The sequence below is a fragment of the Macaca fascicularis genome, chromosome 4, assembly GCF_037993035.2.
Source record: "Macaca fascicularis isolate 582-1 chromosome 4, T2T-MFA8v1.1".
Lineage (NCBI taxonomy): Eukaryota > Metazoa > Chordata > Mammalia > Primates > Cercopithecidae > Macaca > Macaca fascicularis.
The window spans coordinates 89765212-89782504 of record NC_088378.1 but is presented as its reverse complement, the minus strand read 5'-3'; the positions used below and the strand labels follow the sequence as shown (position 1 = coordinate 89782504).

Here is a 17293-nt window from a genome sequence, read left to right as displayed (position 1 = left end):
GCCAGCTGGCATGGCCCTTCTGTCTTGCCTTTTCAATATCTTCACTCCTTTGGCCCAGCAGCAAATCTAAGCTCCCTACGTTGGTCCACATGTCCCTGTGTGGTTCGGCTTCTGCTCACCCCTGCAGCCTCACACACGTGGCCCATTTAGATCACACTGTTTTGTAATTGTTTTGTTTGCCTTCATGAATTAGTTTATTAGGGCTCATAACAAAATACCAAAGACCACTTAAATGACAGAAATGTACTGTCTTATAGTTCTGGAGGCTAGAAGACCAAGATGTTATCTCCTTCTGAGAACTGTGAAGGAGAATCTTTCACGCATCTCCCCTAGTTTCTAGCGGTCTGCTGGAAACCCTTGGCCTTGCTTTGCCTGTGGATACATTGCCTTGATATCTGCCTTCATGTTCACATGGCATTTTTCCTGTGTGTGTTTTCACATTTTCTTCCTTCTATATGTGTTTGTCCCTGTGTCCAAATTTCCCCCTTTTTTAAGACACCAGTCGCATTTGATTAGAGCATAGCCTAAGGACCTCATTTTAACTTGATTTCCTCTGTATAGAACTATTTGCAAGTAAGGTCTCATTCTGGGGTTATGGCTTCAATGTGCTTGTTGGTGAGACACAGCAGAACCCATAACACTTTGTCCTCCTCTGAACAGTAAGTCTGTCATGTTGTCCATCTAAGCTCCAGAGCTTTACAGAATGCCTGGCACATACAAATGCTCAATAAATACTTGCTGAATAAATGAACAAAGGTCACAAATAGGTGACCCTCCTAATTCTCTTTCCTCAAATCAAATAATAGATGAACTGTGTACATCTGCAGGCAAAGCACTGAATACAACTTTTTTGTCACTCAAGCATATTAACCATTCTGTTTCCATTCTGCCCTAAGTCTAGAGCATGACAGCCTGCATACTTGGATAACAGACACTAACATATGTCACAAGAGTTTGGAACAAAAGTTAATTTTCACTTCAGCACACTGAGGATTTCATTAAAAAGTAGAGTAAACATCATAAAAGTTTCTCTGACGAGCTAGTAAATAAATATCTAGGATTCATGGTCAATACAAACTCCTGGGCAAAAGCAGTTCTTAAGTTGTTTTCTGATAATCAGAAGACAAGGCTTCCAGGGTTTTTCATTTAAGAATTACAGTAGTTCTTGAATTGATCCTCTGGTGTAAAATGGTGATTTGGTGGCATCTAACAGAGTGATGTAATTTAATCCTTTGGCCTCAGGATCCAGCAATATGGAACTACACAACAGAGTGGCAGAAGCGGATTGGAAAGCAATAATGATATTTTAAAAGTCATCTACCCAGGGACAGACAGCGTCTGCCCCAGGAAACTCACAGGTCCTGCTGCCTATGGGAAAGAAGCACCCCACACTGAGGAGAGAGACTCAGACTCCACGTTGCTTCTGGGAAGCTGGTGGGAGGGAGGAAGTCCACTGCGTGAAGGGACCAAGGTCTAATGGGGAAGGGGAGAAAAATTCTGCTTCTACTTCTGCTGTGAGCAGCTGAGTAGTAGATTGTGACTGAGAAGAAGCACACTGAACCTCTGTCGTCCGAGTGCTGGAGAAAGAGGCATGTCTGAGCTTGGATGTCAGAGTCAGTGACTGTGCAAGAGGCCAGTTTCCTCATCCCCTGTGCATCCTATGTACAGCCTCTGAAAACATACATTCTGTGCCCTGGATTGACTCGAATCTAAACCACTCTATTATTTGTGGCTTATGAAAGAGGCCAATATACATTGATGGTCCTCCTATGGCCACAAAGAGACCACAGCAAAGTTGCAAGAAGGGATTCTGAGCTTTTGTAGCCTTCTCAGAAGTCCCCAGACCAAGAACTACTCCTTGGGCATAACAGGTGGCAGACAGCAGTAAGTAAACCTTTTGAGTGGACAGAGGGCCTTTATGTGAAATAGAGTTACAAATATAAAAAGAAAAAAAACCCTGTCCACTTGTGGAACTTTGAGCAATAAATTTAACATGTTGAAGTTCCATTTTATTAACCATAAAAGGAGAATGATATCGCAACATTATCACAATGGTCAAGCTTTGGAATCCACCTAACTGTCCATCAATGAATGAATGGATAAAGAAAAAATGTGGAGGGCAGAATGGTGGTTACCAGGGGCTGCCTGAAGGGTTACTGGAGAGGCTGGTCAAAGAATATAAAATTTCAGCTAGATAGGAAGAAAAAGTTCAAGAGATCTACTGTATAATGTGGTGACTATAGTTAATAACAATGTATTGTATACTTGAAAATCCCTATGTGAGTAGATTTTTAAGCGTTCTCACCACAGAAAAAGTGGGGGTGGGGAGTAGATAATAATAGCTACCCTTCATGCTTTTGTGAAGACTTAACAATGTAACCTGAGTATTGGAATTCAATTGTGCTCAAAACCTGCCTGCCACTTACTTGGACGTGAATGATCTTAAGCAAATTATTCAACCAGGTTAAATGTCACATTAAGTTTTCTTACCAATAAGATGAAATATTAATAGCCCATTAACAGTATAATACAAATGTGCCAGGATGCCTATGACAAGGTCCCTCTGTTTTCTTTTCTTTTCTTTTTTTTTTGAGACGGAGTTTCACTCTTGTTGCCCAGGCTGGAGTGCAATGGCACGATCTCGGCTTACTGCAACCTCCGCCTCCAAGGGTTCAAGAGATTCTCCTGCCTCAGCCTCCCGAGTAACTAGGACTCCAGGTGCCTGCCACCACACCTGGCTAATTTTGTATATTTTTAGTAGAGATGGAGTTTCACCATACTGGCCAGGCTGGTTTCAAACTCCTGACCTCAGGTGATCCACCCGCCTCAGCCTCCCAAAGTGCTGGAATTACAGGCGTGAGCCACTGCGCCTGGCGGGTCCCTGTTTTCACCCTGCATTCATCTCAAAGCAGGTCTCGGAGTTTTAATTCAGCCCACCTAAATAAATCTATCTCAGCAAATTTAAAGAAAAATTGATATTTTATTAAAGACTTTGTGATAAGACATAAAATAGGTTCTCATTACAAAAGAAACTTAAACATATATTATCCATTAGATAGCTCTAGCGGTGTGCTGGTAAATGTTCAACAACTGACTCTTAAAGAAAAATGCATGCATTTATATACACACATATTTATTATTTATTATAAATTTTTCCGATATAAAAGATTGTTACACACAATTTACTATTTGTAAATTTTACTATTGGTTCCTACAGACTGCTTTCATTGGTTTTTGCAGAACTTTTGTAATCTATAGCCAACCTATGGTTCCGATTGAACTGTGATTTGACAAATGGAGTTATATACCCATTTATTTTCTAATAAATCAATAACATATTGTCATTGGATCTAATATGTAATCTATTATTAAAGTATTTGTCACCCTATTATATAATGAGTGTATATTATATAATGAGTGTAGTACAGGCTATACTCATTAAATTAGAACCTAGTTTTAGCACTAGATATGTTGTTCATCAATGATGTGAGTGAGATTTTTCCTGAATCAGATAATAGTTTTCTAATATGTACTGAAATCATATTTCCTCAATTTAAGGGGCTATTCCCAATTAAACGGATATTAGTACCACACACTTTTAAGTTTATTCTGCATTATTTTGACATTTTCTTCATTACTTGCTTAAGTCTAATCAACTGATGAAACAATAAATAAAGCCCTGATTTGTATGTAGATTTTTGCCTGCATATTTTTTTTCCTCATGGACTTGGGAAATTTTCTATGATCCTCATGGCTTTGCTGCTACTTAGTGTATGCACCCTCACCTTGTTTGCAGCATTATCAGCTCCAGGACAGCCGAAATCCTTCTTGGTTCTTTCATACTATCGCCCAATGGGTCTACAGTAGATTTTAGGTTAGTGTTACTTGAATTCCAAGTACTACTACCACTGAAGCAGCAACTCTGTTTCCATCACTTGGAGAGAAGACCAAAAACACACATTAAACACCTGGAGAAAAAAAAAGCAAAACCACATTAAAGTGAGATTGTAAGGAACTGACCAGAAATTTAGAAAAGAGAAAAACTGACTGCCGTGTGAAGGAGTCAAAGTAATTTCATGTTGACTTGAACAAGAAATTGAAGGAACCCTGGACCTTGGCCTGAGGACAGACTGGGAATGGTGGTTTGGAGAGAAAAAAATGAGGACAGAGGGAATGTACGAGGAACAGTGGAAGGTAAAGTTGGCTGGATAAAATGAGACTTCAAAAGGCCAGTTTGTGAAGCTTGAACTTGGTGTAATAAACAATCAAAGGCCATTTTAGACCTATATGAAAACAAATGGCATGGAAATGATATTGAAACAGAAATCTGGTAGCATCCCCAGGACAGGAATTTCAGAACCTATTGCAGTGGCTTAGGTTTAAAAGACAAGAAACAACAAATGATCAGTTCCCCAGTGATCAGTGATAGGTCATGTTGATATCATGTACCCACAGATACCAGGCAATGAGAAAGGCACATAATCTCTGTAGCATTCTTCCTAAACATCCACAGATTCAGTCCAATCATGAGAAAACATGAGACAAACCCAAACTGAGGGACAGTATAGAGAAACCAGTACTGTTCAAAAGTGTCAAGGTTTTTGAAGACAACTGACTTGAGAAACTGTCACAGATTAGAGGAGGCTATGAACACATGAAAACTAACTGCAATATGGTATCCTGGATTGGATCCTGGCACAGAAAAATGACATTAGTGGAACAGTTGGTGAAATTAAAATAAAATCAGTAATGCAGTTAATAGTTTTGTATCGCTGTTAACTTTTTAGTTTCATTGGTTATATAAGCTGTTAATATAGGGCAATATGGGTGATGGGTATGTGGGAACTCTCTTTATTACCTCTGCAACTTTTCTGTAAATCTAAAATCATTTTTTTAAGTTAAAACAGTAAAACTACCAGTTCTTTTACCTGCTTCTAGCAGGTGCTCAAAGAGGGACAGAGCAAAACCTTGCAAAGCATGACATTAGAGGGTGTCCCAGAAGCAAGGGTCTTGTGTAGCCCCAGGCTCTGCTGCTCCCAAACTGCATGGCCTTTCTTGGCAAATGATTTACAATCTCCGAGCCTCAGGCCAGTGTCTTAAAAACGGGCACAGAACGTCTTTTCAACAAATGGTACTAAAAAAACGGGATATCCACATACAAAAGAATAAATTTGGACTCTTATACCATATATGAAAATTAACACAAAATGGATTAAAGGTCTAAGAGTTTAAATTATAAAACTCTTACGAGAAAACATAGAGGGAAATCTTCCTAACATTGTATTTGGCTATGACTTCACTAGGACACCGAAAGCACACGCGACGAAAGAAAGAAAGAAAAAAAGATAAGTCAAATAGAAAAAAAAGACCAGAAAAGCAACGAAGGGCAGCATCCCTTCCCGTCCCGATAGCTGTCGGATTTTACCCCAATGGTGTTTTTGCTTCCAGGAGCTGTCCACGCGTCGCCACTGTTTTATCACTAAGGTTTTAGTCGTGAATAAACGAGGAACTGGATTCGAATGATTTCTTAGTTTCTGAGATTTTTTGTCTAAGCATCGTAGACCTCGTGAGTTCTCAACTCAATAGGAAGCGTCACATCTCAGTGAGCCCGAAACTCTCACAGCCCAAAACTGCAAGAAGCTCCTCTGCCCGGCCTTTCTTTACTCCTCCTGTCTGCCCCTCAGCTCGCTCATCTTTCTTCCCGTCCCCTCTCTCTTCCCTCTTTGGTTCTTTGAAGTGATGAGCTCGCTCAACCACAAACCCAACACAATCCATAACATTTCTCTTGTAGAAAAACCTGTGCCTCGAATGAGGCCAGACTCAGCGAGGACCCACGCGCGGGGTGGAACCTCCAATTCCTTCCTCTCGCCTCCGAACGAGCAGGGCACCAGGCCGAACTGCCCGCGCCCAGGCTCCCTGGTTCGGCCGGGATGCGGCCGGTGCCCGCTCGCCGCCGGGAACAACCTCCCCACTCTTCCTGCTGGGAGCGGGTGCCAGCCGACAGCCGCGCCAGGGCCTCTCCGGGTGCCAGGGTCGGATCGGGTGACGTCGCGAGTATGCGCCTGGCAGCCAAGCCGGCCTCCAGGCTGAAGAAGGACACGCCCCGGCCCTGACCCGCGCCCCGCCCCTCCGGCCAGGGCGCAGAACCCCGGCCCTAGCTGCTCACCCCTACTCGCCGGCACTCGCCCCGCTCGCCCGCTTTCGCACCCAGTTCACGCGCCACAGCTATGTGTCCCCGAGCCGCGCGGGCGCCCGCGACGCTACTCCTCGCCGTCGGCGCGCTGCTGTGGTCTGCGGCCGGCGCCTGGGAGCTCACGATTCTGCACACCAACGACGTGCACAGCCGGCTGGAGCAGACCAGCGAGGACTCCAGCAAGTGCGTCAACGCCAGCCGCTGCATGGGTGGTGTGGCTCGGCTCTTCACGAAGGTGCAGCAGATCCGACGCGCCGAACCCAACGTGCTGCTGCTGGACGCCGGCGACCAGTACCAGGGCACCATCTGGTTCACCGTGTACAAGGGTGCCGAGGTGGCGCACTTCATGAACGCCCTGCGCTACGATGCCATGGTAAGACCCGAGCCCGCGCCCGGGGTAAGAGTCCCGGACTGAGAGAGGAGCCGGGCTGGAGAAGCAGCGGATGGCAGAGTGTGGCAAGCCTAGGACCAGGGCGCGGAGAGATGTGGGGATAAAGTGAGACTCCGGCCAGTGTGCCAGCTGGATGCATAGAAGTCCCTTGGACGATTCTTCTTAAACGGATGTTATTGCGCCCCCACTATGAGATGGGAATATTTAGAGGAGCAGGACCCTCTCCTGCCTGCGAGGGTCTTCAGGTGGGGTGCATAGAAGCACTGACAGTTATCCAGTGCTAGGGACGGAATCAGGTCCCTCACGCAGTTCTCATTTACTGCTAGGTCTTTATAAGAATGCTTTATCTCAATCTAGATCTTTCAAAAAATGCTTTATCTCAATCTTATTGAAAAGGAAACAGCGTCAAAGAAGCTGAATAAATTATCAGGCACCATCCCCCCAAAAAGGGAGACGTGGTAAGAATGGACACCAGATCCCTTTGACCCTGGAGCTTGAGCATAATTAAGCTCACAGCTTTGGGGTAGATTCTCTGTTTGACTACCTTCTATGTGACCTTGAGCAAGTTATTTACTCTTTCTTGCCTCAGTTCTATCCTGTATAAAAATAAGGATCATAATTGTACATAGTGCACATAGTGTGGTCTCTATATTATTACCAGACACATAGTGTGGTGTCTATAAATGTTATTATTACCAGACATGATAATATAGGGTTAAGAAAAGGAAAGAAAGAAAGAAAAAAGAAAGAAAAGAAAGAAACTTCAGAGAGAGCCAAAATGTGGAAACACTTGGGTTTCAAAGGATTTCAATAAAGTAGGTTTGACAGCAGAGATTTAGGAAGAGTCTAGCTTAAGAGATAATGGGCTCTTAAAACATGTGTAAAAGTTTAGTTCAAAGTCCCCAATGTTCTGCTAAAGGTAATGCCTTTTTTTGCACTAAATTCTAGAAAAGGAGCAGAGGGGGTTGCATAGTAATAAATAAGTACAACCAAGATGTATATATGGTGGTTAAAAAAAAAAAATCAAACCACCACCCAAATTTAACCCTGTGTAAAAGCCTTGAGTAAAGGGATTCAGCAAGACTGTGGAGAAACTTGGGAGAAGAAAACTTAAGAGCTTTGGAAGAGGAAGAACAGAGAAATCTCCAGAGAAAGGTCCAGAGAAATCTGTGAAGTCCACAAGTGTGGAAGGGAAAGGGAAGTGTGATCAGGCTGGGATACAGAAAGCTAACAGCACACTTCATATGAGAAGAGCTTAGGGGTCAGGAGATCACAATGCTGAGGGATTTGTTTGGTTTTATTTTCCCCTCTGGAAGCTTGGAGAAACGAGGACAGGAAAAGATGATAAGAGGGCACCACTGTATGGTTTTAAAGGTCCCTCCCCTACCTGCCACAACCAGAAAGCTCATTTTCATGAGATGAGAGAAGGGGAGGAAGCTCCCTCCATTCTGATGCTTCTGAGCTTATCAGGGACATTCAGCAGCAGAAATTCCCGCTGATCCTTCAGCCTTCAGAGTTCATGAGGTGGGGCTTACCCGCATCTGGATTTGAACAAGAATTGTGGGTTTCAAGAACTCTGTGGTCTCTTAAGCATTGGTATTCCACAGCTACGCTTCCCTGATACTTTGCACTCAGTAATGACAAAATAAATATTTATAGAATTGAATTTTTGCTACCCTGTGTCTCCACTTCCTCCCAGAAGGGTAGAATAAACTTACATGTGTTTGTTTTATTTTGCACATAAACCACGACTTTGTAGATTTTACTTTTTGTGACACTCTTTTCTCCACAATTGTGTGAACCCTTTTCAGTGGAAAAAAAAGAATGAAGAATTTCTAGTTTTCCCTAATAATATTTCCCTCTTGTAAGTCCAGTTGAGCTCCCAATATTAATCATGGTATCAAATGTTTATGACAGGACATCTAGGTGAGGCCTGAATAAACTGCTGTAAGTTACAGCCTATCTCTTCTGTGGATGTTCAAAATCCTTTTTGTTGCATGAAATTACTTTCTTTCAAATTTTGCTCAAGATAATTGAATTGGGTTCTGAGGAAAAATAGGCTACTTACATAATGTTGGCAGGGGGTAAAGATTGGGAGCAGATCAAATGGCAAGGTTAGATGGCTGTGTCCTCAGGACTTACTCTGTGCAGTTTGGGGGTTTGTCAGACATGATTTGACCGGCATAAAATCCTAGTTCTGTAGTGCTGAAGCATGTGCTAAAGCTCTGCTGTCCTCCTGTATTGCACAGACATTTCACTGTCCATTGTTTATATTATACTAACCCTCAGAGAATTTATTGCTATTGTGGTATAAACGTTCCTCCACCATAACCACTCACCGCATATTGATTCCTAGGACACTGGGGATTCAAATCAGGGTGGAAAACAGTTGTGGAGGGGCATCTCCAGTTTCCTGGAGACTGGACCTAGTTCAAAGGAGCCACATAAAAGGACTGAAGCATATGGAGGACAAAGAGGAATTTCCTAGAATCCAGCTAAAACACAGGAGTCCCCTCGAGCAGGAACTTCCAAGGAGGTGTACACTTTCTAGAACTACTGGAGTAATCCTGATTGCTGTAGAGGCCCCAGGGCAATCCTGGAGACCCCCTGGACCCACTACTAGGCAGAAAACTGGGAAGAGGATAGCAAAACTCACCAGTTAGTGTAGCTGTCTCAGTGGAAGGACTGTTGTCCCCTGAGGCACGAGGAAGACAGCGTGGAAGCACTGACAGTATGCGCTTGGCCTGGTTACTTTCTCTGAACTTCATGTTCCTTAGCTGTAAAACAGCAGTGATAACCCCCAACTTGCAGAGGTTTGTGAGGAATGCATGAGATAACCCCTGCTGACTTATATTAATAGTAAGTGCTCACTGAAAGTTAGTTTCATGTGCCCTGGATGGGGAGGAGGGGAATTGTGAGGAAGGGAAGGTTTGGGTTGTGCATCAGCTTATCTGGTTCTCACAGCCTGGCACAGTCTACCGCCTGCCTCCCCTCTACCATCTTACCTAAGTATCATTGCCTAAACTATTTTTGTTATATTTACTCATTGAGCAGACTTATGAAATCTCCCCACAGCACAAAACTGAAGGTATCCACCTGCAGAGGTGAGATTCTCACCATCAAGACAGGCTGTGGGGAAGGTAGCTTTGAGCAGGTCTCTAGGGTCCCCTAGAAGTGTGCCTTTTCTCCACTTGGCTCCTGCTTCTGAGGCCCTGGCTGCTGAACCCGCTTCCTGCCCATAAGACTGCAGCCTTAACCCTAGCCAATTGCTCCTAAATGGGGGAGGCAACAGCCAGGGTGGGAACCATGGCCCCTGCCTTTAACTCACCCAGGGGACAGGTTAGTCAGATAGAATGGCCCTTTGTTCACTACCCTCCACCTCCCACATAGACAACATTCTAATGTGTTTGATGACTGCATATAGTTTTGTTTCTACATGCACTTGCAAAACCTTTATGTGCTTATATTTTATAATTGCATACCTAGTCCTGTTATTTAACCCTTTCTGTTTCTTTCTTTTGTCCTGAACTTGTTGTTTTTATGATTTGTCCATGTTGCCCTAGATGCACTTGTACCTACACACCACTGTGAATTGTGCTCTGTGTATTTTACTCATCTCCACGTACTTTACACATGTGCTCCCTGGCCGATGGGTTTGGAGATGGCACCTAACACCCTGCCTCCACAAATAATGCTGCTCCAAATATCTTCCTGGGTGGTCTCACCAGAGGATTTCTAACCAGGAGCAGAATTGCTGGCCACAGGGCATACTTTGAGTACTACCAGACTGCTTTCCTCAATGACTGGCACCCTCCATTCTCTTCCACCTGCTCCCATTCCCAAACAGGACATGTAAATTTCTGTATTTTTCCTATATGTCATGGCAGTATCCAGCTTTATTGTAGGTGTAAAATACACATTGCTGCTTTATTATGTACTTTTCTAATAACTAGTGAGTTTGGACTTTTTTTTACATGTTTGTTAACTTTTTAAGTTTCTTCTTCCCTAATTGCTTATTCATATTCTTTGGTATTTTTAAAATTGGGTTAGTTTTATATTTTTTGACTTTCAGGAGTTATAGGTTTTGATCTGTGATCAATTTTCAAGACTGCAAACATATTATGATGATGTTAGGTCTATTAATTTTGTCCATGGTATCTTTCATTGAATAGAAATTCTTCATTTGTTGTAATTGAATTAATCTTTTTTTCCTTGTGATTTGTGTTTTGAAAGTTCACTTAATAGTTTGCTAATTTAAAGCTTATCACCTTTAACCCTCCTCACTGGAAATTCAGAGATCACTACGGTTCTTTCTGCATTTTAAGAGATAAATCTACAATCTGTGGCTATGCAATTCACTTCTCAGCATCACCAGTTCCTCATCTATAAAATAGAAGTTTGAACCAGCTTACCTCTGAGGTCCCATACATATCTGAACAACTGGAGACCTACAGTGAAATGTTTTGATTCAGTGAAGGGACAGGAGGATGGGGCAAAGGTGTAGAGGCAGGAATCTACACAATGGACCAGGTCGGACCAAAGTAAGGTAGCAGGAATCATGGCAGAAGAGGTCGTGTAAACTCTAACGACCACCTGAGAAGTTTGAGCTATGTTGCCACGGGCAACCATGTGGTTTCTGAGTAGAAGACAACTGTGGTATAATAAAAAATAAATATTTGGTCCTTGTACCCAGTACCTGTCGCATAGCTCCTAAAACCCTAGAAATTTCCTAAGTAATAGAAATGTCCTTTGTGATTCATAATAACCCCATGGTAATATTTGGTTTTATACTCCTGCAGACTTAGGGTGAGGTCCCTAGATAGCTTCAAGATGGAGCCACTCACCAGCAAGTTCAAGGGATTAGGGGATCAAATAGTTGGAACTTTCAGTCCCACCCACCAAAGTCCAGGAAAGGAGGGTGGGACAGGAGATTCAGCTCTACAAAGACTCTTGAACAAGATGTGAGGAGCTTTTTGGTTGCTGAGCACATGGAGGTTCCTGGAGGGTGCACACCCAGGGAGGGCATGAAAGCTCCACGTTGCTCCCATACCTTGGTCTATCCATTCTTCACTTGGCTGTTCATCTATATCCTTTGTAGTAGCCTTTATAATAAACTAATGAGTGAGTTCTGTGAGCTGTCCTAGCAAGTTAATTGAAGCCACGGAGGGATCAATGGAAATCCCCGATTTATAGCCATTCAGCCAGAAGCACAACCTCAGGCTTGTGATCAGCCTGAAGTCAGGACAGTCTTGTAGAACTGAGCCCTTAACCTATGGGATCTGACAGTGTCTTGAGACAGTATCAGAATTGAATTCAATTATAGGACTCTCAGTTTGTGTTTTCTGGAGAATTGCTTGGTGTGTGGGGGAAATCCCACACACATCTGGTCACAGAAGTGTTCTGTGTTAAGTGTGACAGTAGAAAAAGCAGTTTGTGTGTGTGTGTGTGTGTGTGCGCTTTTGTATGCTAATGAGATGATCGATGACTGGGGACCCCTAGATAGCTTCAGGAAGGGAGCTGGTCACCAGAAAGACTAATTTATGACTAGAGGGTTAGAACTTTCAGCCCGGCCTCCCTGACCTCTAGAGGGAGGAGATGGGCTAGAGATCAAGTTCAGTCTCCAATGGTCAATGAATTAATCAATCATGCCTTCATGATAAACTTTCATGAAGACCCCTAAACAACCAGATTCAGAGAGCTTCCAAGTTGGTGAACATATCGAGGTGCTGGGAAGGTGATGCGCACGAGTGGGCATGGAAGCTCCACCCATCCACTCCCATGTCTTGCCCTGTGCATCTCTTCACTTGCTTGTTCCCTAGTCGTATGCTTTGTAATAAGCCAGTAATGGTGAGTAAAGTGCTTTCCAAGTTCTGTGAATTGTTCTAGCCAATTATCTATCCTAAGGATAGGGTCATGGCAACCTCCAATTTATAACTAGTCGGTTGGGAATACAGGCGGCCCAGGACTCTCCACTGGTGTCTGAAGTGGGGGCAGTCTTGTGCATTTGAGCCTTCTCACTTGTGGGATCTGATGCTAAGTCCAGGTAGAGAGTGTCAGAATCCATTTGAATTGTTGGACACCAAGCTGGTGTCCACACAGAACTAGGGAATTGGTTGATGTGAGGAAAAACCCTCCCAGCTATGCAGGCAAATCACAGTTTTAGAAGATGAGTAGAAATGGATGGGAGGGAGAAGACAGGAGAGAAGAGGGTGAGGAAGAAGGCCAGGCAGCAGTCCAAGTGTGAGATGATAACGCCTGAACTCTGGTGATTGGGGAGGCCAAATCCACAGGAACCAGTTGCAAAAGGCAGGCTGTCTGGTAGGTATAGGGCTAAGGAGTAAACGTGGGGGTGAGACTGGGATCAAGTCCCCTTCCTACCACTTAGAATCTATGGACTGGGAGCAGGTTATTTAATCTCATGAAGCCTCCATTTCCACATGTGTGAGGTATGTGATTGATGTCTCCACACCTAGGGTGCTGTGGGGTTTAGAAGAGATAGTAGTGCATATAATATGCTTAGCACAGGGCCAGTCCACAGTAAGTGCTGGCTGTACTCACCTTCTCTTGGCAGGGGTGGCTCAAGAGAGGGTGTAATCAAAAGATGATTATGAGGGTTCAAGCACCAGGCAATGGGACAGTCAGCAGGTTTTAATGCTCCTACACAGGGGCTGGATTCTTCTACTTCGGCTTGCCACTGACAGCTAAGGCTTGCTATCGCAAGCCCTGAAATGCAATCTGAAGACTTTTCCTGGACTTACTGGGCACCATTGGACTGTATAAGGCTGCAGCAGACAGGAGCAGTGGAAAGAGATTTGTATGGGACGTCAGAACACCCAGGTTTTACTTCTTGGCTCTTCCACTTATTAGCTGTGTGAGTTTGGCAGTGGTTTCCTTATCTATAAAGTGGGGGAATTGGAGAGGGTGGTCTATCACATGTTACTTCTCAGCATCTCAGCTCCTCCCCACTCCTCTCTCTTGCTTCTAATCTGCCCACATTACTTGGTTGTCTCTGGACAAGTCTAAGTTTGTATGACAACTCTCTAATTTCTCCTTCACAGTTATTTATTTATTTATTGGCAGCTATTTCCTTGTGGACAGATAGCATAGGTCTTTCAGGTGCTTCCAGTTGGCCACCGTTTTACAGGTGAAGAGGTTTCCAGGATGCTCGCGAGATGTTACTCTGGTAGTAACAGAAATGATGGCCTGGGGAATGGGAGGAGCATGAGCCCAGTTTTGAGCCTGAGTCTTCGGGGCTCATTTATTCATTCAATCCGCAAATCTTCATTCAGCATTACCACATGCCAGGCTCTCTGCTAAGTGCTGAGGATAGCAGTCAGGACCTGCTAGGGTGAAAATTACTGTTCAGAAGATAGCAGAGTGGGTAATGGCCATTCAAGTTCCTCTTAACCACATAGAGGGGCTGGGTAAGATCTATAAAGGAGAGAGGTTAAACAGAGAAAAGCAAAAATGACTGAAATTCTAACACCCATGCATGGGAATTCTTGAGCTAAAGATCTGGTCTATAGAAGAAGACACATCAGACCCTCATATTTAGCATCTATGCCTAAATCAGCAGTGAGCATGTTTCTCCTCCTCCCCTAAAAACTTGTCTCTAAGGAGAAAGGCAAGTGCTTACAAGGACTCTCATGTTAAAGGAAACTGTCAGAATTACTTTATCTTCGATCAGGAAGCCTTTCTTGGGGAAGACAAATTAGCAATACTAGTTTGGGAAGCTTGAAAAAGAGATCCTGTTTGCAATGACACTTTTAAAAAGGCAACAACAACAACAAAAGTAATTATTCCTAAAGCTCAAGTGTCAGAAATTGTGAATGTCTAGGGGGTTGTGGATCCCCAAGCCTCAGAGACAGGAACAGCCCCACTCCCATCCTGGGGATGTGGCCTCAGGCCTCTGCTTCCTCTTTTCCAGCCTAAACTCCAGAGCAGAGAGGGGCTGGATGACCAGCCTCAGGCATGGGAGGGAGGAAGCAAAGGTAGTTTCTCAGCTCATCTTGTCCTTGTACTATTAATAGCATTTGTTGTTTTCTTAACTGAAAATTGGAGAGAACCAAATGAATCAACATCATATTGGCAGCTTTCTGTACATCACTCACAAATACATCTGAATGCTCTGTACTCTCCAGTGTTTATTTTCCTCAGTCACATAACCAGAATTTGAATATTCTTTTGACACTTCTTTTCCCTCACTTGAATAATTAGTCCTATATATAATCCAAATATTAGCTGGAGCCCTCTAGCCCCTCAGAGATATAGTTGAACCTTCCTGGACCTCAATTAGTCGGGCAGTTAATTCTGAATGTTGATGTGCCTATTTTGCATGTATGGAGAGTTTATACATCCCCCCTCCCCATACAAGTAGAGTGCTCTCTATTCGGTACTTGCTTATTCATACATTCTTTCAACAACCAAAGCTAGGTGCAGCTGGGTTGAGCCCCAGGGTGTTTCCTGCCATTCAGTGGGATGCCGCATTCACCTGCTGTGGCCAACATTCCCTGGCCCAGGACTGCAGGGATGGAAGCCAATCCAACAGCAGAAGTGAGCAACAATGCCAGAAACCTATCAACCAAACCAAATGTAATTTGTAATCCTCCCTGGATGATGCTGGTGATTGGCAACTGAGCCCTGTCGTATAATAAATCAGGTGTGTCTCATTAAAAAAAAAATAAGAGAGAGAGAGAGAGAGAGACTCCCAATGTTGCCTAGGCTGGTCTCAAACTCCTGGGCTCAAGTGATCATCCCTTCTCAGTCTCCCAAAACGCTGGGATTACAGGCGTGAACCACCATGCCTAGCTCAGGCTGTCTCTTTAGCTCTTCAATTATAGGGCTTCCTGCAACTTCAGCCCTTAACAAATGAGCCAGTGTGTAAGTGACTAGCTAAATAAATGTGCTGCACACCTCTGACAAATGGCTTTTTGACATTATTAAAATGTATTTATGTGGATTAAAAAAACATTCTTTTCTTCTGCATCATGCATCCTGCACTGCTTTTACAGAAACTCCCCTTTCCTTTGTTTTTACCGTCTAACATTTCTTTGTTTCCCTTCTGACATGTTTCAGCCTCTTGTCATCACTCGGAACATTTTTACTGCCTCATCCCTCTGGTTTCCATTCCCTAGCCTAGCCCAGCCCAGTATTTTTGACTCCCAAATACCTGGAATTTTGCCTGATGTTTAAAGCCAAAACCAAATGAAAATGTGACGAACCAAAGGAGATTTTATTCTTCTGTGACTCAAAATCCTGTTGTTATTGTTAAATGAACCCTGTGGGATACAGTCTGGTATTTTTAACACCTTCTGGGGGTATTTGTCAATATTTACATTTGATGTGGATAGCTTATAAAAGTCTAATGGCTTTGGGTAAACCGTGTTCACTAAGAATAAGACCCAGAAGGTCATATGAATCACAGATCGAAGAATGAAGATATTCTGAATCCAAGTTTCTTGTTTTGATTATTAAAAATACCTTGCAATTAGTTAGGCATGAGAGAAAGTTTGTGTATAAAGTCTGGCTTGTAATTCACATGAATTCTCTATACAAGCCAAAAACTACCTTCCCTTTGGGGATATATGATGACCTTATTTGGAAATTACTTCAGGTAATTATGAAGTAATAATATCTCTATTCATATGCTAAAAAGAATTCAAAATAACATTCAATTTATCATCTCTTGGAAACTAAATTAAATGGGTACTCACCCAAGTTGAAATGCAAACAAATGCATGATATCATTATGTGACCCTCCCCTACCCTTACCCTGTCCATGGCAGATGCCAAGAAAAACTTGTCCCTAAGAAGAGAGAAGACAATTGATTTAGTCAGCCTTTCCCACTGTGTTTGGACTGAGCCTCAGAGTCCTCCTTATCCCCCTACTGCAAGGACTTACTGTCAATCAACTAGAGATGGCACTCAAGATAAAATTATTTTCCAGGCTGAGGCAAGTGGATCACGAGGTCAGGAGATTGAGACCATCCTGGCTAACACGGTGAAACTCCATCTCTACTAAAAATACAAAAAATTAGCCAGGCGTGGTGGCGGGCCCCTGTAGTCCCAGCTGCTTGGGAGGCTGAGGCAGGAGAATGGCGTGAACCCGGGAGGCGGAGCTTGCAGTGAGCCGAGATTACGCCACTGCACTCCAGTCTGGGCGACAGAGCAAGACTTCGTCTCAAAAAAAAAAAAAATTATTTTCCATCCTTGTACTAATAATAAGCATGGAATTTGTTTATTGGTTTTTTCACAACAGTAAAATATATCTTTAACAAATAACAAATGGTACAGGTAATACTTTTAAATAAAGAGGGAAGAATCCTTCTGACTTTTCTCTTTATCACATTTCACCCACACACAATGTGGATGGAATCTGCAACGGAATTTAGCAGCCACACTGAAACTCCCCTGCCTGACCACACTGTCCTGAGGCCATGTGCCAACTTCTATGTTTTTTTCCCAAAGCTCTTCCAAGGAAGAGCTGCCACTTCTCCGTTTACTCTTTTCACCTGTAAATGAATGCTCCCGTTGGTATTGAGTAAATAGGTGAATGAAAGAAATAATGAGAACACTCCTGGGGTGAGAGCAAGAGGAATGAAAACACACAGTGTGAGAGCAGGTCAGAGATGTTGGCTAACACAGGAACCAGGATGGAGGCCTCAGACTTGACCCTGGCCTGCAGGACCTTGGTCTACATTGTCTGCAGG

At 43.4% G+C, this 17293-nt stretch overlaps 1 protein-coding gene and 1 long non-coding RNA gene across 2 annotated transcripts in view; one reads left to right on the top strand and one right to left on the bottom strand.

The window, feature by feature from the left end:
• Positions 1–2960: 2960 nt before the first annotated feature.
• On the bottom strand, positions 2961–6029 carry LOC123572986 (uncharacterized). Its single transcript, XR_006697654.2, has 2 exons — positions 5426–6029; positions 2961–3968 (listed from the first exon to the last, which is right to left on the bottom strand). It is a non-coding gene; the product is annotated as an uncharacterized lncRNA (long non-coding RNA).
• A 111-nt stretch (positions 6030–6140) lies between these two features.
• NT5E (5'-nucleotidase ecto) overlaps positions 6141–17293 on the top strand; it is a 44802-nt gene continuing 33649 nt past the window's right edge. Inside the window, exon 1 of the mRNA XM_005552431.4 lies at positions 6141–6566. Coding sequence (XP_005552488.1) covers positions 6228–6566 — 339 coding nt within the window. The 5' untranslated portion in view covers positions 6141–6227. The remainder of the gene's footprint in view (positions 6567–17293) is intronic.